General features: G+C 45.6%; 1 protein-coding gene across 4 annotated transcripts in view; it reads left to right on the forward strand.

Moving 5' to 3' along the window:
• LOC137528712 (class I histocompatibility antigen, F10 alpha chain-like) overlaps positions 1 to 26964 on the forward strand; it is a 318384-nt gene that overhangs the window by 137918 nt on the left and 153502 nt on the right. Inside the window, exons 7-8 of one of the 4 annotated variants that reach the window (XM_068250221.1) lie at positions 779 to 836; positions 11225 to 14453. The exons of 2 other annotated variants lie outside the window; for them this stretch is intronic. In XM_068250221.1, coding sequence (XP_068106322.1) covers positions 779 to 828 — 50 coding nt within the window. In that variant the 3' untranslated portion in view covers positions 829 to 836; positions 11225 to 14453. Of the gene's footprint in view, positions 1 to 778; positions 837 to 11224; positions 14454 to 26964 lie in introns of those variants that run through there. One more of the 4 variants, XM_068250222.1, reaches the window with a different exon arrangement.

Here is a 26964-nt window from a genome sequence, read left to right on the forward strand (position 1 = left end):
CTGTTTCCAGTACTGAGTAAGGGCCCAGTCACACTGTGGTAATTGTGTTGTGTGTCAGAGTTGGAGGGGTATAAGCAATGATATAGGGGTGTGACAGGGATGCAGCTGGGAGGAGTGAGCGGTTATGCTGAGTGTGTATAGGTGCAGGGCTGGGGAGTCGGGGAGTTGGAGCAATCTTTTGGTACCTGGAGTCGGAGTCAGTGGCTTCATAAACTGAGGAGTGGGATAATTTTTGTACTGACTCCACAGCCCTGTATGGTTGGTGGGTTACAGTGGTGTAGCTAAGGATCTATGGGCCCCGGTGCAAGTTTTACATGGGGCCCCCACCAAGCACTCGATATAGAACAATTGATATGGTGCACCAAAAACTGCCAAGGATTTTAACAGTGTCAGAGGTGCAAGAAGGGGATGGGGAGCAGTTTGTTAATGATTACTACTATTTAAAGCATCTATAGAAGTGATTATTACCAGCGCAGGGTCAATAGAGAGCTAATATTGTGCTTGAGGGAGCGCCCCTCAGGGCCCCTATGACCCAAGGGCCCCGATGCAGTCGCTACCTCTGCAACCCCTATTGCTATGCCACTGGTGGGTTATGATTCTATAGATGAGTTACAGAGAGACTACTGGCAGTTCTTCTTTTTAATGTTTCAAAATTTAGCAGTAATGGGAAATATAAAGCAAAATAATAAGTGTCTTTTTTTTCTATTCGGATAGATTTATATTAGAGTGTATACAGAACTACAAGTGCACTAATATGGCTGCAATTATCTCTCTACAGACGTAGAAGAGAATTCCTCCAACTTATCCAATTCTCAGGAGATGAGCTGAGCTGTAATGTAAGTTCCGCAGTTCCATCTCATCCCCCGTCTGCCTGCTCTCTGCTCCTCTATTTCTGTAACAGGGTTATCACTGCTGTCATGCAAGGAATGCTGCAGGAGTATCTGTGCCTTATACCATTCCTGCTGGGTGTCACACATGGCATCTCTATTATGATGTGTTTTACTTGGTGGGGTCTAATCGGGGTAATTTCTAGGACAAATAGCAATTAGGGAGGGAAGAAGACCTGCCTCCAATTCCCCCACCCCTAAACACACCCCTAAACACAAGTGGGTGTGGCTACAGAGAAAGCTAAGCAGTGTGTTTAGTGCACTGTGGGATAAGTGGGCCTAGTCCAGGCCCAGATTTACATCACAGGAGCCTTTAGGCACAGATGTTCCGGCATCCCAGACTTCACTCTCCATGAACCCACAAACCCCCACTTCTCCCCTACTTTTCCTGCCTAGCATAGAGAGCCACAGGTGCCCCTTAGTATTAGGACACCAATTATTAGATTGCTTGAGATGCCCCAGGTTGAATGGAGATCTCAGTTGAATGCAGAGAGCAAGGTGAGTAACCTCTCATTTACACTCTGCTTGGAACTCTGGAAGGAGGCACTGGGGGAGGGATAGTGAGCTGCCTTTCCATCATCAGGCGCCTGTAGGCATGAGCCTATAGTGCCTTATGGTAAATCCGGCCCTGGCATAGTCACAACTAATAGTGGGCAGAACCAAATACTGAGCATAATAAAGATGTGGTCCTTGTTACTTGCTGTAGCCAGTGAATTAAAGAGGACCAACATTATAAAGTACAGTTTGCTTTAAACCTAATAAGTTGGCAAGATATATAAAATCACACATGATAAAGTGGGATTTTCTCACCGACAGGGTCCGTATTCCACACATGGTCTTGAAATCCCCGCCCCCAGTGTAAAATTGGGCCCGGGTGATTTTTTTCTTTTCTTTCCAAATCAAAGGTGCAAAGGATGTTGGGGGATTGATGTCATAACTCCACCCCTCATGTCCATGTGATATAATCCAGGCAAGCAGACAGACATCTGAAATAAGAATTATAGCAAAGACATGATGAGACAGGCTGCAGCTGTTTTGCTGTGTTTCCTCTCTCCTACAGACTGTGAAAAAAGATGTCATTTGATCCAGACAGGCAGAGAGAGGGGAGGGGCAGGGGAGGGCACCAGGCTGAAGGGGAGGACACAATGCATCAGCATGAGGAGAAAGAAGGAAGTGCTACTACAGATATAGATGTGATTCTGTTCTATCCACTTTATATGTTCATCTAACTGTACACAGTGCATAGACTACATATATGTATTGCCATTCAGACCTTTTTTTGGGCTGGAGGTGCTCTTTAATGTGACACAGTTTATTTATCCTCCTGTTTAAATGTGTGTTCTGCAATAGAACCGCTGTTTATGGATGTCTTTATTACCGATATCATCAATGACTATATTTCTGCATCATCACTGAGTGAATTTCTACTTATCTCCCTGATGTTTATACAAGAGTCCAGTCAGCAGCATCCAGAAATAGCAGGATTTGGATTAAATAACATTAAAAAAGGACAATCTCAAAGCAGAACAGTGATGTTCTTGTTACCTGGTCCTAATCTCCAGATTTCTGACATCAGTAATAAACAGCTGCTGAATTTACTACAGTGATGTAAAGCTTGCTGTTATAATACAGGACATGATGGGAGCTGAGTATATGGACAGTGGTGGGTGATACCTTATGAGCCAATCAGCAAACTCACCCAGAGATCAGTCAGGCCAGAAACCCACTAGGAGCAATTTCTAACTGCTAGTGATTTGAAAAAGCTCTTGCTAATGCAGTGCTATGGGGGATGTTTATAAAATCACATTGCTCAAATGGGATCACACCCATAGCATTACATTAGCAAGAGTTTTCAAATTGCAAATTGCTCAGAAAATCGCTCCTAGTGGGTTTCTGGCCTTATGACTGACAATATGCATCAGCCTTAAAATGCCCACCTTGCTCCTAACCAGAAGCAGATACTGGGCCTGCCTGCCGACTGCTCACACAGTCCCTTCTCCTAGATTTCATCATTTGAATGAGCTGTGGTTATCTGACCAGATCAGTTAGCAATCATTATAGGTATTCAGCTGCTTTATTAAAGCTGGAATGTGCTGCAGTAGATTAGTAACTTGTTAATGAAGGTATATAGATGTGTTTTAAATGCTTACCTCAAGTTTTCAAACCAGAATTTTTTTTTTATCTGGGTAGTGTCAGTAATGTTATTGTTACCTCTGCAGCGGAGAGCGGCACGACCGCCGCTCCCACGTCTGACGTCACGGTGGATCCCGCCGCAGCCTCTTGCTCATCCCTTCCCGGCAGGTCAGGTCTCTCCAGGGTACATCAGATTAGAAGAGCACACGCGCGTACCCGGAGACAGGACCTTTATGCATTGAGGAGGCTGGTCAGCTGACAGCGCTGGTCGGACTCTCGCCTCTGATTGGCTAAGGCTAGTGGGGCGGAGCCGCGGGTATGATCTTCGGGTATTTAAGACCCGGGCTGTCAGTGGATCATTGTCTGCTGTTGCTGAACTTTGCGGTTAAGCTCTCAGACCTTAGTCAGTTCCCAGTGTGTTTGATCCGGCAGGACCCCGGGGATTCACACATAGCTAGGATTATTATCTATATACTAGCCGACCCGCGTCGTAGCATACGCCGCATCTTCTATCTATCTAATACAGTACGTGCCTCAACCTTGAAGCAAGAAGAATAAAGGTGGGTACACACATCAGATAAAAGTCTTTGGAAAATCAAAGATCACAGACCAATCTTACCACCCTTCATGTAGTATGAGAGCCATACCTACACAGTCTATTCTATTGAGCTGAACGCCCCATCAGATAGAAATCTTTGCAAGATGCTGCACACACAGATGCTGTACAGACACAAAAGATCAGTATCTGCAAAAGATCAGTTCCTGCAAAAGATCAGTACCTACAAAATACATTCATAGTCTATATCTGCAGATCTCATACACACCTTGTTTAACGGACAATCATCTGCAGGTCAGATCAACCAGGATGGATCTTTGGATCTGCAGATGATTGTCTGATCTGCAGATGAATGTCCGTCAAACAAGGTGTGTATTATGCTGGGCATACATGGTACATTTTCTACCGTGTAATCGAGCGCTTTCTTATTTTCCACTCGTTTCTTCTTTTGTCCTGCCCGCTGGTATCGAGCGCAGAATCGATCCGGCGGGGCATCGGACACGTCGGAAATTATCAATCGAGCCATCAGTGGCTCGATTACATGGTAGAAAACATACCGTGTATGCCCAGCATGAGATCTGCAGATATCATAGACTATGAATGCATTTTGCAGAAACTGATTTTTTGCAGGAACAGATCTTTTGCAGATACTGGTCTGTTGCATGTGTACAGCATCTTTGTGTGCAGCATCTTGCAAAAAATTTTATCTGATGGGGAGTTCAGCTCAATAGAATAGACATGGAAGGGGGTAACATTGGTCTGTGATCTTTCATTTTCCAAAGACTTTTATCTGATGTGTGTACCCACCTTTAGGCTTTCCATTAGAAAATGTATGCGTGCTCAAACACCAAGTTTTACCCTAGCAAGTCTGGCTTTCCAAATCTGGCCTAATTGGCTATTAATGAGGCAATGCTCATGCAAATATGCATTTGCTTTCGCATGCCAAACTATGCAGGGTCAAAAAACCAATACTGCAAAGCGGTCGCCCTGCAGGAATAAGTTCATGCTACATTAGCACTATCCAGGAGCGCCATGGGGAGGATTCCCAATGCCCCCCTTTTTATACAACCGGGGGGACCGCAGGGTCCCAGGCTCTCTCACTGCCTGGGAACCACAGTGGCACCCCGGAGGCTGGGTGGTGCAGCCGACCCCCCCCAAGTGTGGCCAGCGCCGGGGAGAGCCGTCCGCACCCACCTCCCAATATTAAAAACAGGCACTTACCTTAACGTCCATTGCGTTCTGCTACATGCGCATTAATTTTCTCATGGAAAGCATTTTTTGCAGTTTGTATCCTTTGGAGGCAGGTGGTGGATGGCTTGCTCTGGTGGTGTGAGTAGTCTGCGCCTGTCCTCCCCCCCCCCCCCCCCCCTCTGGAGTGTTGTATGTGAGCCAGCCCTGAGCTCTAAAGCTTGGGGTGACCCATGCTTCACTCCTTTCTCATGTGGTGCCCCCAAGTTAATGCGCATGTAGCAGAACGCAATGGACGTTAAGGTAAGTGCCTGTTTCTAATTTTGGGAGGTGGGTGCAGACGGCTCTCCCGGCACTGGCCACGCTTGGGGGGGGGGGGGTCGCCTGCACCACCTAGCCTCCCCCTCCGGGATGCCGCTGTGGTTCCCAGGCAGTGAGAGAGCCTGGGACCCGCAGTCACCCCGGTTGTATAAAGAGGGGGCATTGGGAATCCTCCCTGTGGCGCTCCTGGATAGTGCTAATGTAGCATGTAGCAGTTTCGCATCGAAAATCCCGTTTTCGATTTTGGCGAATTTTCACGAAAATCTTCAGAAATATTTGCGTTTTCGACCAGCATCGAAAATTCATTGTATGCGGATGCTTATGCCCTTATGCGGAAAAATGTCCACAATAATCCGCATGGAAATTCAGTCTATGCGGAAGTTTATACGGAAAAATGTCTGCAATGATGCGCAAGAAACTTCTCTGAATGCGGACGCTAATGCCCTTATGCGGAAAATGTCAGCAATAATACGCAAGTAACGCGAAAATGACTGGCATTAGGCGAAAATTAACGCGAAAAAATTAGATGGAAAATTTGCTTGTCAAAACGAAATTAGGCGAAAATTCGGTAAAAATTTGTCGAAACAATTTTTTGCATTTTCGCTCATCACTGGCATGTAGCAGGGCGACCGCTTTGCGGTATTGGTTTTTTGACCCTGCATAGTTTGGCATGCAAAAGCAAATTTGCATTAGCATTAGCATGAATAGCCAATTAGGCCAGATTTGCAAAGCCAGACTTGCTAGGGTAGGCCTCTTTACCACGGACAGTTGATAGGCAGTAAAATGCCTCTCAAACTCTTACAACTGCTCACTACTGCCTGGTAACAGCTTGCTGCTGCCTGGTAACAGCTCGCTGCTGCCTGGTAACTGCTCGCTGCTGCCTGGTAACTGCTCGCTGCTGCCTGGTAACTGCTCGCTGCTGCCTGGTAACTGCTCGCTGCTGCCTGGTAACTGCTCGCTGCTGCCTGGTAACTGCTCGCTGCTGCCTGGTAACTGCTCGCTGCTGCCTGGTAACTGCTTGCTGAGCACACAGCTCAACAGTCCGTGGAAAAGAGGCCTTAAACTTGGTAATTGAGCACGCATAAATTTTCTCATGCAAAGTACTTCTTCTTCTTGCTCCAAGGTTGAGGCACTTAGTCTATTATATATATAGATATAATAGACTAAGGCCACATACACACATCAGACCATAGTCTTTTGAAAATGAAAGATCACAGACCAATCTTACCACCCTTCATGTAGTATGAGAGCCATACCTTCACAGTCTATTCTATGGAGCTGAACTCCCCATCAGAAAAAATCTTTGCAAGATGCTGCACACACAGATGCTGTACAGACACAAAAGATCAGTATCTGCGAAAGATCTGTTCCTACCAAAAATCCATTCCTGCAAATTGCAATGATAGTCTATGAGATCTGCAGATCATCGTACACACATGATTTAACTGACATTCATCTGCAGATCATCTGCAGATCAGATCCACCAGGTTGGATTTTCAGATCTGCAGATCTGTCAGTTAAATCATGTGTGTATGATGATCTGCAGATCTCATAGACTATCATTGCAATTTGCAGGAATGGATTTTTGGCAGGAACAGATCTTTTGCAGCTACTGATCTTTTGTGTCTGTACAGCATCTGTGTGTGTAGCATCTTGCAAAGATTTTTTTCTGATGGGGAGTTCAGCTCCATAGAATAGACTGTGTAGAGTATGGCTCTCATACTACATGGAAGGGGGTAAAACTGGTCTGTGATCTTTCATTTTCCAAAGACCATGGTCTGATGTGTGTATGAGCCTTTAGTGCCTCAACCTTGGAGCAAGAAGAAGAAGTACTTTGCATGAGAAAATTTATGCGTGCTCAATTACCAAGTTTAAGGCCTCTTTTCCACGGACTGTTGAGCTGTGTGCTCAGCAAGCAGTTACCAGGCAGCAGCGAGCAGTTACCAGGCAGCAGCAAGCAGTTACCAGGCAGCAGCGAGCAGTTACCAGGCAGCAGCGAGCAGTTACCAGGCAGCAGCGAGCAGTTACCAGGCAGCAGCGAGCAGTTACCAGGCAGCAGCGAGCAGTTACCAGGCAGCAGCGAGCAGTTACCAGGCAGCAGCGAGCAGTTACCAGGCAGCAGCAAGCTGTTACCGGGCAGTAGTGAGCAGTTGTAAGAGTTTGAGAGGCATTTTACTGCCTATCAACTGTCCGTGGTAAAGAGGCCTACCCTAGCAAGTCTGGCTTTGCAAATCTGGCCTAATTGGCTATTCATGAGGCAATGCTAATGCAAATTTGCTTTTGCATGCCAAACTATGCAGGGTCAAAAAACCAATACCGCAAAGCGGTCGCCCTGCTACATGCCAGTGAGCAAGCTGTTACCAGGCAGCAGCGAGCGGTTACCAGGCAGCAGCGAGCGGTTACCAGGCAGCAGCGAGCGGTTACCAGGCAGCAGCGAGCAGTTACCAGGCAGCAGCGAGCAGTTACCAGGCAGCAGCGCTAATGCAAATTTGCTTTTGCATGCCAAACTATGCAGGGTCAAAAAACCAATACCGCAAAGCGGTCGCCCTGCTACATGCCAGTGATGAGCGAAAATGCAAACATTTGTTTCGACAAATTTTTACCGAATTTTCGCCTAATTTCGTTTTGACAAGCAAATTTTCCATCTAATTTTTTCGCGTTAATTTTCGCCTAATGCCAGTCATTTTCGCGTTACTTGCGTATTATTGCTGACATTTTCCGCATAAGGGCATTAGCGTCCGCATTCAGAGAAGTTTCTTGCGCATCATTGCGGACATTTTTCCGTATAAACTTCCGCATAGACTGAATTTCCATGCGGATTATTGTGGACATTTTTCCGCATAAGGGCATAAGCATCCGCATACAATGAATTTTCGATGCTGGTCGAAAACGCAAATATTTCTGAAGATTTTCGTGAAAATTCACCAAAAACGAAAATGGGATTTTCGATGCGAAACTGCTACATGCTACATTAGCACTATCCAGGAGCGCCACAGGGAGGATTCCCAATGCCCCCTTTTTATACAACCGGGGGGACCGCGGGTCCCAGGCTCTCTCACTGCCTGGGAACCACAGCGGCATCCCGGAGGGGGAGGCTAGGTGGTGCCGGCGACCCCCCCCCCCCCCCAAGCGTGGCCAGTGCCGGGAGAGCCGTCTGCACCCACCTCCCAATATTAGAAACAGGCACTTACCTTAACGTCCATTGCGTTCTGCTACATGCGCATTAACTTGGGGGCACCACATGAGAAAGGAGTGAAGCATGGGTCACCCCAAGCTTTAGAGCTCAGGGCTGGCTCACATACAACACTCCAGAGGGAGGGGGGGGGGGGGACAGGCGCAGACTACTCACTCCAGGGCTCACACCACCAGAGCAAGCCATCCACCACCTGCCTCCAAAGGATACAAACTGCAAAAAATGCTTTCCATGAGAAAATTAATGCGCATGTAGCAGAACGCAATGGACGTTAAGGTAAGTACCTGTTTTTAATATTGGGAGGTGGGTGCGGACGGCTCTCCCGGCACTGGCCACACTTGGGGGGGGGGGGGGGGTCGGCTGCGCCACCCAGCCTCCGGGGTGCCACTGTGGTTCCCAGGCAGTGAGAGAGCCTGGGACCCTGCGGTCCCCCCGGTTGTATAAAAAGGGGGGCATTGGGAATCCTCCCCGTGGCGCTCCTGGATAGTGCTAATGTAGCATGAACTTATTCCCGCAGGGCGACCGCTTTGCAGTATTGGTTTTTGACTCTGCATAGTTTGGCATGCGAAAGCAAATGCATATTTGCATGAGCATTGCCTCATTAATAGCCAATTAGGCCAGATTTGGAAAGCCAGACTTGCTAGGGTTAAACTTGGTGTTTGAGCACGCATACATTTTCTAATGGAAAGCCTAAAGGTGGGTACACACATCAGATAAAAGTCTGTGGAAAATGAAAGATCACAGACCAATGTTACCCCCTTCCATGTAGTATGAGAGCCATACCTACACAGTCTATTCTATTGAGCTGAACTCCCCATCAGATAAAATTTTTTGCAAGATGCTGCACACAAAGATGCTGTACACATGCAATAGATCAGTATCTGCAAAAGATCTGTTCCTGCAAAAAATCAGTTTCTGCAAAATGCATTCATAGTCTATGATATCTGCAGATCTCATGCTGGGCATACACGGTATGTTTTCTACCATGTAATCGAGCCGCTGATGGCTCGATTGATAATTTCCGACGTGTCCGATACCCCGCCGGATCGATTCTGCGCTCGATACCGGCGGGCAGGACAAAAGAAGAAACGAGTGGAAAATAAGAAAGCGCTCGATTACACGGTAGAAAATGTACCATGTATGCCCAGCATAATACACACCTTGTTTGACGGACATTCATCTTCAGATCAGACAATCATCTGCAGATCCAAAGATCCATCCTGGTTGATCTGATCTGCAGATGATTGTCCGTTAAACAAGGTGTGTATGAGATCTGCAGATATAGACTATGAATGTATTTTGTAGGTACTGATCTTTTGCAGGAACTGATCTTTTGCAGATACTGATCTTTTGTGTCTGTACAGCATCTGTGTGTGCAGCATCTTGCAAAGATTTCTATCTGATGGGGAGTTCAGCTCAATAGAATAGACTGTGTAGGTATGGCTCTCATACTACATGAAGGGTGGTAAGATTGGTCTGTGATCTTTGATTTTCCAAAGACTTTTATCTGATGTGTGTACCCACCTTTATTCTTCTTGCTTCAAGGTTGAGGCACGTACTATATTAGATAGATAGAAGATGCGGCGTATGCTACGACGCGGGTCGGCTAGTTATATATATTCCGTAAAAGTAATATTATTATTCATTGTATTCCTTATTGTGTATGAACCTTGCCTGAACTTCTGACGATCCTTCTGCCTCTCGATTCTGTACTCTGCCTGTCTGTTTGTTGCCGACCTCGGCCTGACCTCGACTCTGATATTGCCTCCTGATTCTGTACTTCTGCCCTTCTGATTGTTGACGAACCCGGCCTGTTTTTTCACTACGATTTTGCCTGACGTTTCTGTACCGTGACCTGACTGACCTGTTACCGACCCTGCCTGTACAACCTCTCTTACACCAGTGATAGTCCCTAACGCAAGGGCTTTCACATAGGAGTACTCCTGAGTTACTTTAAAAACATGTGTGATCACGTTATAAATAAAGTACTGACTATATTACTGATTGAGCTCATTCTGGTCGTCAGAGACACCACTGTTCATTACAGGTAGTCAGAAATGTGTGGCTAAACGTGGGTGGGGCCTCACACAGCATGTGCAAAGTTATGGCGCTCCAAATAGTGTCACAGTTTTCCTCCCCCAGCCCCAGTGCTTCCCAAAGTGTGTCTGAGCTATATTTAATGATGTGCCCTCTCTTCTCTGGCATCACTGATACCTATATATGTACACTGTATAATCACCCTGCACCAGGCATGGGTGAAGAAAAAAGCTCTTTTCACTGACAGGAAGTGTCCTTCCCTGATCTAGTAGCACCTCCCTCCCTTTTTATCACCAATCTGGTGTCATGAAACAAGTGGCTTTGTTACTGGTTAAGTGACACCTGCTATGCTGAAAATGAGGGTCTGTCTGCTGATAACTACCAGTTAAGAACAATCTGTCCAAGTAAAATGGCTGCAGAGGATTATGTGTACGTGTTTTCTGAATTAACTCTGGCATCTCGCTGAGGCCAGTGTACGCTTATTACAGGCACTTTGATTGGCTTTGGGAACGCATGTCTCCCTTCACCGATCACAGAATCTTGGGATGGTGATGGAGGCGAATGGAGACGCACGAGCTGCAAAGGTAAATAAACAAAGATGCATAGCTACGCCCCTGATCTGCAAGTGAAGTTTTTAGGAGTGTATATACCGGTATGCATGGCAGGGATTGGGAACTGGTTAAACCATAACCCACTAACACCACACGGGAGTTGGGAATTTGATGTGTTTCATTAAAAACAGACAAGATGACATTTCTGAAAAGCTAATATAGTGTGATTTGTGTCCTCTATCATACTTAATATGTAATTCCTGAAGCCACAGAGAAGTGGTGAGATTTATAGCCTGTGTATAAAATAATGGAATGACAACAAAGCCATAAATGGTGATACTTCTCTCTCTCTCTCCAGCCTGAAGATGATGATGTGTGAAGATCAGACAAGAAGGAAACTGGATCCCATCCGCCCATCCGCCTGCTGCTCTTTCCTGCTCATTCACATTGTACAATTCAGCTTCTTTTGCAGCATTTATACCCTGCCTGCTGCTCTTTCCTGCTCATTCACATTATACAATTCAGCTTCTTCTGCAGCATTTATACCCTGCCTGCTGCTCTTTACTGCCCATCCAGGGGCGTAAGCCGGGCCATCCTGCAAAAAAAAATCTGTAATCAAATCATAGGATTTTTGCAGAGCCGCATAAAGTAGTGCAGGAGGGTTTAGTTAGGCATTCGTTTTTTTGCTCAGTGGCCTGTTTGTTTCTATAATAATGTTTGGGGATTGCAGCTGTATTTGGCCGCACACTCCTGTGACCACTGATAGTGTGATGAGGAGACACAGATCCTCCCCTGACTCCTCCCACAGCTAAAAGGGGCAGAGAAATTCAGATAGTTTAATTAAAAATGCATCAATCATTCTCTGTTTAAAACTCATCAGTGTAAAACATTTAATAAATAGCTTGAATTGCACTGACTTTGTTATTTAGGGCTAAATTTACATCTCAGGAGCCCACAGGCACAGAAAATCCACTAGCATCTTTAGCTCCTCCCACTGATTTACTCCAGCCTTAAGCCACACCCCTGTGATGCAACAGGCAAGCTGGAAATGTTTTACTTTAATACAAGATTTAACTTAAAGAGTAACTGTCAGGCTGCAGAAGCTAATTTAAGCCTCTATTCTCCTGTGTTAAACAGTTTAGAAGGAAGCCAAAAAGGCATTACTGAAGATAAAAATCTCTCTTACCTTTGATGTGTGCTTATCAGCAAAGCTGTTAGACCCAAGCAGGACGCAAGCCGCATACCATACTGCAAAGCATTCTGGGGCCCTCCCCTCGGCTGCTAATGAGACGTTTCAGCAGCTTGTAATCAGTCCAGCGCGTAGCACTGATAAATCTCCTGGCAGAGTACACTGCAGGAGTCCGCTATTGTTCCTAGCCACATGGCCAATTAATATTCACTGCACACTGTGTTATTCAGTAGGAGCTTTTCTGTGATCAGGAAGCAGGCAGGACATGATGACACATTTGGCTTCATAGGAGAAAGACAAACATGGAACCTGCCATGAGCTGTCAGGAGCATCAATCTCTGCATATACTATATAAAAATTCTGTGAAATCCAAACGTGGACAGTGAAATGCATATGTAATGTAAGTACAGCCAATCTTTAGCTAGTGATATATGTGTTTATTTTCTCTGAGACCCTATACCTAACAGCTCCTCTTTAAAGTGGCCATATATGTGGAAGTCGATAACAAAATCATCAATCATTATTTCATCCATTCCTGGCATGAAGATGACTATTAAACGTGTTGGAAAATTAGGCGCGTTGGTCGACTGGCAGCCCATAACGTTGCATTGTATTGAACGGCACAACACTGTGGTCTTGATAAATTATATGGTGAAATCTGTTGAAAATCTGGTTGCCGCATTTTGAGGGATTCAATTCCTCCCTCGCCAAACTGAGGTCAGAGAAGAGTTGATGTGTTTGCCACAATGGCTGGTGATCTTTAGCCTATATAATAATTTAGACATACCCAACCTGCAATAACCTGGCTAAGTCATTTTATAGCGTTGATGTCAGTGCAGCTGGAGCAGACTTAATAAACACAGCTCTCCCTGCTTGTGAGGTGGCAGGAGAATCCCAACTATGTACAGCATAAAGGAATATGCAGTGTTGTCTGGAGCCGGTGCCATGACATTTAGTGCCGACGCACCTGCAGGGTACTATTTGTCACAAACAGCGTATGCACAGTATCAGAATTTCCAATCCAGGGGGATTAGAGTAAAGGGTCAGAGAGGGGGAGTTAGATTTAGGCATTGGAGTGGGATAGATTAGTGCTAGTCAAAGGACAGAAAAGGTTAGTGTTAAAGTGGACCTGACAAACACACACACACCCCATACATTTTTCCCAGAGTAAAGCTAAGTACACACATGTGAGATTGGTTTCCCATCAGGGATTGGGAAACAATCTCTCGGGTGACAATTCTGGGAATCATACTGTACAGACCCCATTCCTACCCTACAAAACACTCCCCTGACAGGATCTGTACAAAATCCTGGCTAAAACCAGCACATAACCAATAGGGCCCTTCACTTCTTGGCTAAGTGCTTGTTCACACTAAGGGCATTTTCGTTTTTGTTTTTTCTTTAATTGCCCACGATTTTCAAAATCGCCCAAAGAGCGCTTGAGCAGTGATTCCCTATGGGAGTGTTCACATCTGAGTGGTTCAATTCTGATCTGCTCACCAAAGCGCTGCCTGTACCATTTTTTGGGGTGATTTGCCTCAATGGAAGGTATAGGAAGTGAAAAAAACAGAATCACTCTGCAAAAGCGCTTAGAAAAGTGCTTTATAAAAAATCACAGCGCACAGAATATTGTGCTAAAAATTGAAAATTGCTGGCGTTAGCAATTCCGATACTGAGGTAGTTCTAAATGGATGCAGCTCTCCATAGCTACCCATGTCATTTAACTCCCACAGTATAAAAGCACTTTACAGATGTTAGCATTTCATTGTATGTGTTTATATCCTCCACTAGTGAGTGCAATGTATGTGCCTCTCAAAGAGCTGATGCTGCCCAGCCTTGCACTAGATTTACACTTGTGCGCAAATGTTGGAAAAAGATGTTGGGTTGTCACTGTCACGTGTTGCATCTTGACATTAGTGTGGCAGCAGTGTAGTGTCCATTTTACAGTAATCTCCTCCATAGGTGAACATGGATGGTCAATTAGGCCTTGGTAAATCCAGCCACAGTCCCACTGGCTTTATTGGGTATTAGCAACAGGAATGTACTAGAATGACCACGCTGCTGGTTTCTGCACAGCTAGGATCAGAGGGGCACCAGCTGGAAATAGTTCCTCATAAGTGGGGACCAAATTCTCTAATGTTTCCATAGAGTCTTCCAGATTAGCTTGGAACTTTTTGAAGAAGAGAAGCCACTCCAGAACTGGATTTACTTCTCTGCAGACTAGCGGTGTGTACCGGGTGGCTGCAATCACCTGTTTAGTGGCTGCGGAGATAGGGGTCACAGCAAGTATTTCTCTGCAAATGCAGCTGCTCAGAGTTTCTTTTTTTATTTCTGTTTGGACAAATATTAAATATTTTATGTAATTATTGAAATTGTTAATAAACATTTTATAAACACATTTCTGCAGGTGTTGGTATGTATGAGTTAATGAGTCACACTGCTATGGTGTTACACAGCACAGACCGGAAACATGCCACAACCTGCAGGTGTTGGTTTGTGTGGGATGGTAAGTCACACTGCTATAATGTTAGGCAGTACAGACTGAAGACATTGAGAACCACAACCTGTAGGCAGCACTGGATTTCTGGGAAGGCCACAATGGCCATGGCCTTGGGTGCTAAAATCAGAAGGACAGCAGGACTTGGAGAGATTAGAGGTCAGAATCAAAAGTAAATCATCTCTCATGGTCTGCAGCGCAGTTGTCCTGCTTTGCTTTGCAGTCTGAATTCCAGAATTCCCTGCATCTCTCTTACTTCCTGGTGTGTGATGAGATGACAGCATCTGCTGTCACCTCATGATACTGTCTTTTGTATGATGTACATAAAAGCTGCTGGGAGAAGTGCCAGGGGCTTACAGTACAGAGCAGGCAGAACTTCTGAGCTGGCTACAGAATATTAGCTCTGCTAGATTTCTCTCCCCCTCCCCTCCAGCTGTTAGACTGACTCCAGCCCTGAGCTGCATTTGTTCTTACCTTACCATGGACTCTTAAATTTATGGCTGGATATTGTTTTTCCTAACCAGGAATTTTTATGGCAGAAGTAGTATTTACTCCAGATTAACTGTTTCCTGACTTATTTTAGGATGTGTCCCTCTTTGCTTTATCTTAAATCAATCCCATAAGTGCTCAGTTGTCACTGTGTAAAGGACACCTGAGCTGGCATTACATCTATACCAGCGTGTGCAGATTGGGATCCTTCTACGTATCAGTAGCAGTAAAGGACACCTGAGCTGGCATTACATCTATACCAGCGTGTGCAGATTGGGATCCTTCTACGTATCAGTAGCAGTAGTGCATTGTACCGTTTTAGCCATCGGTGAAAGCAGAAAGTTTTGAATCAGGAAGACACCATTTATTGGCAAACTTAAAAGAAAAAGAGAAGCTTTTGGCTAATAAGCCTTCTTCAGACTCTGTTTTTGTGTACTGACAAGATATTAGAATATACAGCTTATATACATTCAACATTGGGGAAAAAAAAGTACACAGATTTTTTAGCAGATATAAATAAATGACATTCAGATGCCTTAAAGGAAACTGTAATAAAAAAGTGCCCCTGGGTGGTAGTTACTGTACCTCAGGAGGGGGAAGCCTCTGGATCCTAATGCAGCTTCCCCCATCCTCCTCTGCAGGCCCACCCAGCACTGGCTCGCACTTGCGCAGCTGCTCAGCTATTTCCACCGGAGCCCGAGGGGAAGCTGGTACTGCACCTGTGCAGGAGAGGAGCACAGATGTAAATGTTGCCGCCTGCTGCTGTTCGGATGAGCCAGCACGGGATTGGAGCTGCACAGGTGGATGGGGGAAGCCTCATTAGGATCCAGAAGCTTCCCCCTCCTCAGGTAAATACCTCCCAGGCCCCCAGCGACACTTTTTTCTTTTTTTACAGGAACAGTTTAAAGAGACTCTGTAACAAAAAAATTCTCCCTCTGGGGGATACTTACCTCGGGAAGAGGGTCCCAATGAGGTTTCCCCTTTCTCAGTAGCTTGGGGGAATCCAGCGCTGGCTTCTCCGAAACCACTTCAATAATGCCTGACAAGCACTGCACAGGCGCGGCAATATTTACCTACCGCAATCCTACACAGGCGCAGTAGTGGCTCTTCTTTCAGGCTCAGGTGGAAATAGTCGAACCCGATCGTATCCGCTCTACTGCACAGGTGCAAAAGACTCGTGCCTGCACAGTAGAGCTGATACGATTGGGCTCAGCTATTTCCGCCTTAGCCCGAAAGAAGAGCCACTACTGCGCCTCTGTAGGATTGCGGTAGGTAAATATTTACTTCATCACTGTTCGGGGGCGGATGCAGCGCTGAATTGCTGGGGCAGAGAAGGATGGGGGAAGCCTCGTTAGGATGCAGAGGCTTGGGGGGGGGGGGGGGGGGGTTTGGTTACAAGTTTTCTTTCATTACAACAGAACATCCAAAGGGGGTGTTGACGGGATGTTTGCAACTTACATGTTCTCTGTTTTGGATGGGCTTCTCCAGGGGCGTAACAATAGACCCTGCAAGGGATGCAGCTGCAAGGGGGCCCCATCCTGAGAGACTGACAACTAAGGGCAAGGAGAGAAAAAAACTTTCTGCGCTCTGCACAATTGTTCTAATGACTGCATCTGCTCAGCCACTGAAGAGGAATCATACAGAGATTTGTAGACAGTCCCTATTCAGTGTGCAGGGGGAGGGTGGCCCCCATCCAAAGTTTTGCAGGGGGGCCCAGTAATTTCTAGTTACGCCCCTGGGCTTCTCTCTTTATTGCACTGCCGTGTCCCTGTTTGTGGCACCGACTGCAGTGTGTCTCACAGAGAACAAAGAAGCAGCACATGTTCTGTCCACGTATGTTCCCTGTAATTTCACACTCCTGCCCGGATGTGCACAGCAGCTGAGGCTGGGCGTGTTATGGGTATGTGTACTCCACAAGTGCTGCTCATACACAAGCGTCATTTCTCAGGTATGCATGGCCAGAGCCCTCTCGGCTGCTGTGCATCCAGACAGGAGTACAGAATTACAGGGAGTGTGAGTGGGCAGAGCATGTCGCAAAGGCAGCAGGACATTGCCAGCAACTTACATGGCGACGCAGCAACGGCGGAGTGAATGGAAGATGATAAATAGTTAAAAATGTTGGTGGTGCAGTGGCACAACGTGCATGCACAGTCAACGAGAATGACGGGAGAACCCCGGGAATCCCAGTGACGTACTTCCTGTCCAGCATGGAGTACATCAAAGTGCGAGTGACATGCTGAGATGTAGGCACTCTTAGCTATGCCATCAGCCAGTACCCTGCAAATAAGAGTTAATTATGCAATCTGCATATAGTCCAGGGGCACTGAGACAGTGGAGGAACACAAGAAAGTTAATAGTGAATACATCAAGTATCACCTGGGCCCCCTCTGCTCCAGGGCCCCATTGCTACGCCCCTGCTGCCAGGTACAGTTGTGTCTTCACATGATTCAGCTTCCCATGATCAATAAGGGCAAATGCCTTCTTTTTTGCTCATTGCAAAAACCCTGTAAGAGGCCCATACTTTTCATTTGGTATTTCTGGCCCTGCAGGTCCTGCAAAAGTTGTCTTAGCTTGTACAATCATAAGTTCTCCTCACTTTCCCACTTCAAATGAGTTTTAGAATTTATTTAGTGTAGAATTTTGAGATGGAAAACCAGCTGGCAACTGATAGCCCATCCCTATGTGTATGGATGATTGCAGACACTACTTCCTGTCCGCCTAACGCCATAGGGCGGCTGGAGAGCAGCTCTGTTGTTCCTCAGCGCCACCATATGGCATCATCTCGCAAGGAGTGAGATTCAACGAGAGCTCGTGTTCACACGAGCACAAGCTCCCGTCACTGTAAACAGCCGGCCCCGGCAATCAGCCTACCAGCGGCTGATCACTGCTGGCAGGCTGTTCTTTTCAGTAAATTGAATCATAATGTTTATATAGTGCTGCCATCTTACACAGCGCTGTACAGAGTAAAGGGTTGTCACTTAATTGTCCCACGGAGGGGCTCACAATCTAATCCTTGCCATAGCCATATTTCTAAATGTGTATTATGTAGTGCATGTAACATAGTGTAGGGCCAATTTAGGGGCGATAAAAAATATACTTTTTATTAACAAAAAATTCAGGTTTTTTATTAATTAAAAAAAATCTAAAAATTGCAGCAGCAATCAAATACCTCCAGAAGAAAGCTCTATTAGTGAGAAAAAAGGAGGTAAAATTGGGTGGTAAGCTGTATGACCGACCAATAAACCATTAAAGCTGTGAAGTGCCGAATTGTAAAAAATGGCCTGGTCACTAGGGGGGTATAAACCTCTGGTTCTCAAGTGGTTAATCTAGGTGTTCATTATATCCGTAATGCTCCATCTGCTTGTAAACTGCTCTGGTAGCAGCTGCCACTTGAGTAAGTCAGCGACCGTTGAATTGGATGCTCTTGTGCCGCGCATGCACAGTGTTTCAGCTCCTCCCCTCTGTCCATGCTCCCTGCTGCCTGGATGATAATGGGACTGAACAAGTATTGTTACACGGAATGCCCATAAGAATGGTCAATGATACACTAATGGCTCTGAGTTGTATACCAAAGTTATGCAAAGAAACTTAGGCAGCTTGGAAATGATCCAATTAAACGTAGCAGGTCCATTTTTTCAAGCTGCATCAGTTTGCAGTTAATTTGCATTAACTCGGAATTATCAGTGTTTCATTGGCCATCCCTTGTTAACATTGCATGCTCAGTTCCACTACTGAGGCCTCGTTCACATTGGGACCAGGGCCGGATTTCTGGGCAGGCCCCCAAGGCCGGTGACTAGGGCGGAGACTTCTTTGCTACTTCAAGGGGCGGGTGGGGAGCTGCACGCACCATTCCCTAATATCGCAACAATACAGCCACACGCTCATCGCTCATGTCCGTCTGTCTACAGCTGCACGCTGAAAGCAAAGAGAGCACTCTCCTGCTCTTTATGCTCCTTATTCGCTGCAGCTTAAAGAAAACCTGTACTGAAAAAAAGTTCCCCTGGGGGGTACTCACATCAGTAGGGAGAAGCCTCTGGACCCTATTGAGGCTTCCCCCGTCGTCCTGTGTCCCACGGCGGTCTCGCTGTAGCCTCCGGAACGCACAGGCGACAAATCCGACAGCCTGTTCAATATTTACCTTTCCAGGCTCCAGCGGGGGAGCTTCTGATGGAAATAGGTGAAAATAGCCAATCTCCGTCGGGTCCGCTCTACTGCGCAGGCGCAGGAGACTTGCGCATGTGCAGTAGAGCGGCCCGACGGAGATCGGCTGTTTTCGCCTATCTCCGTGGGAAGAGCGGATACTGCGCCTGCGCTGGAGCCCGAGAGGTAAATATTTACATCGCCGCTGCTCTGAGAGGATTTTCGCCGCCGCCATGGGACTGAGGAGGACGGGTGAAGCCTCAATAGGATCTGGAGCCTTCCCCCACCCGAGGTGAGTACCCCCCAGGGGAGTTTTTTCATTACAGATTTTCTTTAAATGGTCTGCTTGCAGGTTCTCTGGCTCTCCCCTGCCGTTATCTGACACTGGGCTCTGTTCTCAATCACTTCCCGCATGCGGTAAAGGACATGCGGGAAGTTACCGTCCAAAACAAGGGCAAGGTCACATTCTCAAAATTTGCCGCATGTTGTTTTCCACATGCAGTAAAAGTGCGGAAAAAGTTACGCAGAAGTCTGTATTTTCCGCAAAAAATCCCAATCCACAAAACATTTTAGGCGCATTATTTCAGCGGTATTTACCAATTTTTTATCACCTACAAGTGGTAGGTGATATTTTCCGCATCCCATTCATTTTAATGAAGTCTGGAGGCTTAAAGAGGATCTGTAACATAAAACTATCCCCTGGGGGGTACTCACCTCGGGTGGGGGAAGCCTCAGGATCCTAATGAGGCTTCCCACGCCGTCCTCCGTCCCTCGGGGGTCTCGCTGCAGCCCTCCGTGCAGGGCTGACGTCAATATTTACCTTCCCGGCTCCTGCGCAGGCGCTCTGACGGCTGTCGGCTCCGAAGTAGGCGGAAATACCCGATCGTCGTCGGGTCCGCTCTACTGCGCAGGCGCAAGTCTCCGGCGCCTGCGCAGTAGAGCGGACCCGACTGAGATCGGGTATTTCCGCCTACTTTCGGAGCCGACAGCAGCCACAGCGCCCCCGCTGGAGCCTGCAAAGGTAAATATTGACGTCACAGTCGGGTCTGTCGCCGGCTGTTCAGAGGGCTGCAGCGAGACCCCCGTGGGACAGAGGACGGCGTAGGAAGCCTCATTAGGATCCCGAGGCTTCCCCCACCCGAGGTGAGTACCCCCCAGGGGATGTTTTCAATGTTACAGAGTCTCTTTAAGGGCTGTGCTTGCTGGACTTTTATTTTTTTTTATTTATTTTTTTTACACTTTTTCATGCAACCTTTTTACCGCATGTTTCCTGCACGTTTAATGACTGTTTCCGCATCTTTTTTTGAGAATAGAGCCCACTGTGACATGGCAGCGGTGAGAATGTGCTGTGTATCTGCAGCGGCCCCGCCCCTCTGCACAGACACAAACCCCACCCCTCTGCACAGACACAAACAGGGCAGCCCGAGGGAGCCAGCTGCAGCCAGGAGGAGGGAAAGCTGCCTGTGCTCCATCCAGCACTAGAGATGGCAAGAAGTGTGTAGGAATGTGAACTTGCACAGTGGTGTGCAAAGGTACCGTGCTAGGGCATATCTTTTTTAACTAGTCTACTGAATGGAGTCACATTGTTTTGATAAGCAGTGCCAGTATATGAAGTGTGCTGCAACAGTGCTGCCCACCACTACATCAAGTTAATTATGTTGTTCTGCTTTCTACTATATTATGATGACTTTGTCTTTTGGGAAATGCACTTTTTTTTTTTAAAAGTCTTGTCTGTAGCTCACACATCTTCTACAAAACTAAACTCAAGATATTAATGTGGATGCTACATGCTAGTATTTTGGAATTGGGCTGTGCAGATTTCTGGCAGTGAGACAGAATCGGGAGATGGGTTTCAGCGGACTGTTGGTGGCAGCTCGTTTAGCTAATGTTAGCTTGTGTTAAACACTCTTCTGCTACCAAGCAGAAAAGCGTTCAGCATCGGTGCCTGGCAATTTGTCATGGCGTTGTGCTTTGAGCCCCTGTCTCCTATCTTGCATTCTCTGTACTTTCCACTTTTCTCACCAGTTTTACTTTCTAGTCATGGTCTAATGTCCTACAATATTGTTAATAAGTATTTGTATAGCATTGACATCTGCAGCACTTTACAGAGTACATAGTCATGACACTAACGGTAGCGACATAGTCATGACACTAACGGTAGCGATGCTGATTCAGTCAACAAATCAATCAAATTTATTAAGTGATCAACTTGAGTATGGTTGATTGAAAGTCAGTTGACTAGTGGCCCACACACTACAAGCGATATTCTATGTGATTAACCTTCACTAGCCGATCTGACCTATGTTGTTCCTCCATGCTCTGAACGCAAAAAATGATTCAGAGTCAATCGAATGATTGGTGAACAGTAGCCGATCCCTGTATGTTCAACCGATATTTTGCACATCCTGCTTGATCGACTCTCTCTGTATTCTATGAGTGATCTAATCAAATGGTCGATCGTACTGCCATATCGCTAAATGTATGACTACCTTAACTGTCCTCAGTCAATTTAATCACCTTTATTTCTTAACTTGATACTTAATATTTATCCATTATCCTATTCTCAAATTCCTAGCCTCACCCTAAATTTCCCAAGTACCTAGCCTTTAATTTTCCCTTACCTCATTTATGTTACTTTTACCTTACTTTAACTCCTCCTTATCCCTAACCTCTCCACTTTTCCATATCTGGTAAATCTTTTCTAACCCTACTGTTGTCAGGGGGTGGCTGGTGATAGTAGGCCCCTTGGGCAGTAAAAAGTACAAATCCGGCCCTGGTGAGAAATGCAACTGACCACTGTGAATCCAGCCTTCATCTTCTGTTATTATTAAATTGGATCTGAAGTCTTGCACAGGACAGAAGGTAAACAAAGAGAAATGCACCCTGCATTTCTCTTTGTAGATGCGCTTTGAGTCCCACGGGAGAAAAGCGCTTTACAAATGTTATTTGTTGTTGTTGTTGTTGCATGTATGTAGAGAGTTTAGCCTGTGTAATTCCCCCTCATCTGTGTCTAATCACAAGTTGCAATTTGATCCCTCAGCGGTGTCAGTGGACTGCCATGGCAGAGAGTCTCATTTGAAAGCACAGGATGTTAGAGCAGTGATCTGCAAACTTGGATCTCCAGCTATTAAGGAACTACAAGTCCCACAATGCATTTGCCTTTATGAATCATGACTGGCTGTCAGATTCCCGCAACGCATTGTGGAACTTGTATTTCCTTAACAGCTGGAGAACCAAGTTTGCAGATCACTGTGTTAGAGGAACACTTAAGCCACACCCATGCCACACCTCTAACCACACCCCTGTCACACCCCTAGTCATGCATACTATAAAGATTTCATAAGAAAAATGTGCTGTTTTATAATTCAAACCACACTGATCCTTTCTATCCTGGTTTATTTTTCTTCATATTAACATTTCAAAAATAAGAAATATATCAATTTAAAGGATGGGGATAAAGTTTAGAGACAATTAAACTATTTTTTCAGTAGAAAAATACAACTATTTACATAAATCTGTTCATGAGCTCTGAAAGAAGGACAAATGGTGGAGAGAGAGGGACTGTATCAGCTGTAACAAAAACATGTTTTTCTTTAAAGGTTATTTTAGAGCAGAGAGGAAGTTCAGGTCCACCTTAAAAGTATAGAATGGTTAGTTTTGTGGTTTCCTCAGACTCCTTCTTGTGAGGTATCACAGGAAGTGAATGCAATTTACCAAGTGCAGCACAGTAAAACCCTGAAAGAAGGTTAATGCCTTCGGCTTAGCAATGTTCTTAATCCTTGTTGCTTTGTTTAAACTTTAAAAAGTTTAAAGGACCAATATCATGAAAAAATAATATGCACATGTATGCACACGTATGTAATGTACATTTGTTCAAGAGTAAAACTCACTATAAATGTATTTTTTCCTATGTCGCCTTCACTTAAATTGTAAAAATCTCTTGTATAGATTCTTTCCAGGGACTGCTTTTGTAAAGAATGAAAAAAAAAATCACCAATGAAAGAAGGACTAGTAAGGAACCTGCCAAATCTGTCAGATTTATAGAGAACCCAAGGTGGGCTCAAAAAATGCAAAAAAAACCTAGGCTACCTGATCCGCGGGGCTGAGCGGATCAGGTAGCCGCAAAAACCGCCGCTCCCCACCGCTTCCGTGGGCTGCAGTAGGCCACTTTCACTTTGGTGACTCCTGGGTCATGTAGCTGCACTGAGAGACTGTGTGTCTCTCATAGCGTGCAGGGAGGCGGGGGAGTGGCAGGAGGCGCGGCCAGGGGAGAGAGCTGCCAATGGCAGCTAAAGAAACCCTGCAGGAACGCCCCTGGGGGGTGTTTTAAACCTGCCATGGGTTCATGGGCAGCCTGCCATGGGTTCACCGCACTGCATGAATCAGGATTTTAAATGACCCTGCAAGGTATTTTAATTTGCATCTGTCAAGTTAACCTCTCCCTGCACCACGTATCTCATGACTGCAGAACACCAGTAAATGTTTGTTCAGCAACATTAAAATACACATGAAGTAAGAGGATTTAAATAGACACTGAAGCCCCCCCCCCCCCCCCCCAAAAAAAATGATATAATGAATTGGTTGTGTAGTGCAGATAATTGCTAGAACCTAGAACAACATTAGTAGCAAAGAAAATATTCTCATATTTTTATTTTCAGTTATAGTTTTTTTTTAATAACCTTACATCATTCTCTAATATTTGCAGTTTACACACTACGAAGCATTCTAAATGATTTTACAGAGCAGGCTACTGAACTTTTGAACTGTCCTCTGCTAAGTAAAAGAAAATACAATGGGCCTGATTCACAAAGCGGTGCTAACAGTTAGCACGCTGGTGAAAAGCCCTTTATCATGCCTAAACTCAGTTTAGGCATGATAAGTTTAGGTGTGATAAGTTTAGGTGTGATAAGTTTAGGCATGATAAGTTTAGGTGTGATAAGTTTAGGCGTGATAAGTTTAAGCACCAACTGCGTTAGCACCGCAGTGCACAGCTGATCAAAAGTTTTGCGTTAGCAAAGTCTGGTGCACTTTGCATAGAGTTTAATGGCGCTGTTTTGCGTGCGGGACTTTGCACGCTATCTACACTCATCTAAACTTAGCATGCTTAAACTTATCACGCCTAAACTGGCTTTTCACCAGCGTGGTGCAATGGATATCACGCCTAAAGTCTCTAACTGGGTTAGCACTGCTTTGTGAATCGAGCCCAATGACTGACAGTTGGGATAACAAGCTTCAGAAGACAGAGCTCTCTGCGATTTTGAAAGTCGTGGAGTGCAATGGCGCTTTTGCATAGATAACAAATGGAGTTTCTTAACTCTTCCTGTACTGGAAACAATATTAGACTCATGTCTCTGCTCCTAATGTTTTTGTAACAATCTTACCTTCCAGCAGTGGTTCCTGCGGCATCTCCGGCAGTTTTCATGCGAGTAGTGACGTTTCCAGGCAGCATCCCCGGCACCCCTGCGGCGGTGAATCCGAGCGCACGGGTGCGCAGTGTGTCCAGACGGACGTGCGCGAGGCCTCACTGACCTTATAGGCTGAGGAGGCGGGTCTGAATTGATGTCAGCGGTGATGTCATCAGCTGACATCATCTTGCAGGAGGTGCGGTCAATTCTGGGAGTGGTTTCTGGCATTATCCTTTGTGTATTTAAGGCCAGAGAATTAATTTGCTCACTGGCCTTGATACTAATCAGTTCGCTGGTTCTTGGCCTAGCTAATGAGAAATTGAGAGCTACATTTCATATGTACTCTAGTCAGTCAGTCTTATTATTTTGTAGTATTATATATTTGTAATATTATTCATATCATAATATTATTTTGTAATATTATCATATCATATTGAATATTATTCTGTGTACCGACCTCTCGCCTGGCTCTTGACCTCGCTCTTGTCTAGCCCTTCTGTACGACTGCCATCTGATACTTGTATTTGACTCAGCCTGTCCCTGACTTCTTTACTGTTTGATCCTTCTAATACGACTGACATCTGACTAATGTGTATGACCCTGCTTGTTTATTGACCACGAGATTGCCTTGCTCCTTAGTACTTCTACCTTTGCTCCTCACTACAACTGTGAATTGCACTAATTACGCTAGACCTCTTCACGTATCAGCGTGATATTATCAAGGCCCATGAAATTATGGAGGAGTTGTGAGACCAGATTTTGACACTCGAAAGTGCTGTCAATCACCTTACGGAGCAGGTTGCCACTCAGCAAACACAGTTGACTCAACTGTCTAACACACTCACTCAGATGAATCTATCTGCTAATGTCAATAATCAGCAAACTCCTCCAACGGCTCCTATTCCACCTATCATAGAGCCTAAAATGCCGTTACCAGAGAAATTTACGGGTTCACGATCTGATTTTAGTAATTTTCGTAATTGCTGTATGTCATACTTTGAGGTCAGGTCTAGATCTTCTGGAACATAATCCCAGAAGATTACTCTGATTAAGACCTTACTGCAGGGTGACTCTCAAACCTGGGCCTATGGGTTGAATCCTGATCATGTAGCTCTCACCTCTGTTGAAAGTTTTTTGATGCCATGGAAACTATATTTGCTGATCCCGATATTTCAGCCACAGCTGCTCATAAATTGCGAGACCTACGTCAGGGTAGGCATACTGTCGAGGAGTATGTGGCTGAGTTTAGGAGATGGTCTGTTTCCGTTAAATGGGGTGGGGCAGCACTCTTAGACCAATTTATTTTCGGCTTAGCCGATTCTGTGAATGATGTGCTAGTAAGCCATCCTGAGCCTAGGAATTTGGAAGATGCTATCTCCCTGGCCATAAAGGTTGACAGACGAATTAGACACCAACGTCAGGGTAAAGTCTATTTTGCCTCAGGGAACCTCAGACCGGGTAGCTCTTCTACTAGTGAAGAACCCATGCAACTGGGCTTGTATGTATTGTGGCGAGAAGGGTCATTTTGCACAGACACATGTGCCTAGTTGAAGTTGGGGAACTTCACTTGGGCGAGCCAGTACTTCCCCTTAAAATAAAAAAAAATTGTTGCCAGTTACCATACATTGAGACAATAAGTCTTTCCACTCTGAAGCTTTTATTGATTCTGGTGCTGCGGGTAACTTTATTGATACCGCTTTCGCAGCCAATTTAGGTATTCCTGCTGTCTCTTTGCAGAACAAGCTTTACGTCACAGCCATTGATGAATCTCCTCTACAGACTAAGCAACCCATTTCCAGGGGTGCTCATCCGGATTCCGGATATCCGGGTAACTGCAAAATGGGGTTTGCGTAATTATTCGGCCCCCTGAGTCAAAACTTTGTAGAAACACCTTTTGCTGCAATTACAGCTGCCAGTCTTTTAGGGTATGTCTCTACCAGCTTCGCACATCTAGAGACTGAAATCCTTGCCCATTCTTCTTTGCAAAACAGCTCCAGCTCAGTCAGATTAGATGGACAGCGTTTGTGAACAGCAGTTTTCAGATCTTGCCACAGATTCTCGATTGGATTTAGATCTGGACTTTGACTGGGCCATTCTAACACATAGATATGTTTTGTTTTAAACCATTCCATTGTTGCCCTGGCTTTATGTTTAGGGTCATTGTCCTGCTGGAAGGTGAACCTCCGCCCCAGTCTCAAGTCTTTTGCAGTCTCCAAGAGGTTTTCTTCCAAGTTTGCCCTGTATTTGACTCAATCCATCTTCCCATCAACTCTGACCAGCTTCCCTGTCCCTGCTGAAGAGATGCACCCCCCGAGCATGATGCTGCCACCATCATATTTGACAGTGGGGATGGTGTGTTCAGAGTGATGTGCAGTGTT

Source organism: Hyperolius riggenbachi, chromosome 8 (assembly GCF_040937935.1).
Source record: "Hyperolius riggenbachi isolate aHypRig1 chromosome 8, aHypRig1.pri, whole genome shotgun sequence".
NCBI lineage: Eukaryota > Metazoa > Chordata > Amphibia > Anura > Hyperoliidae > Hyperolius > Hyperolius riggenbachi.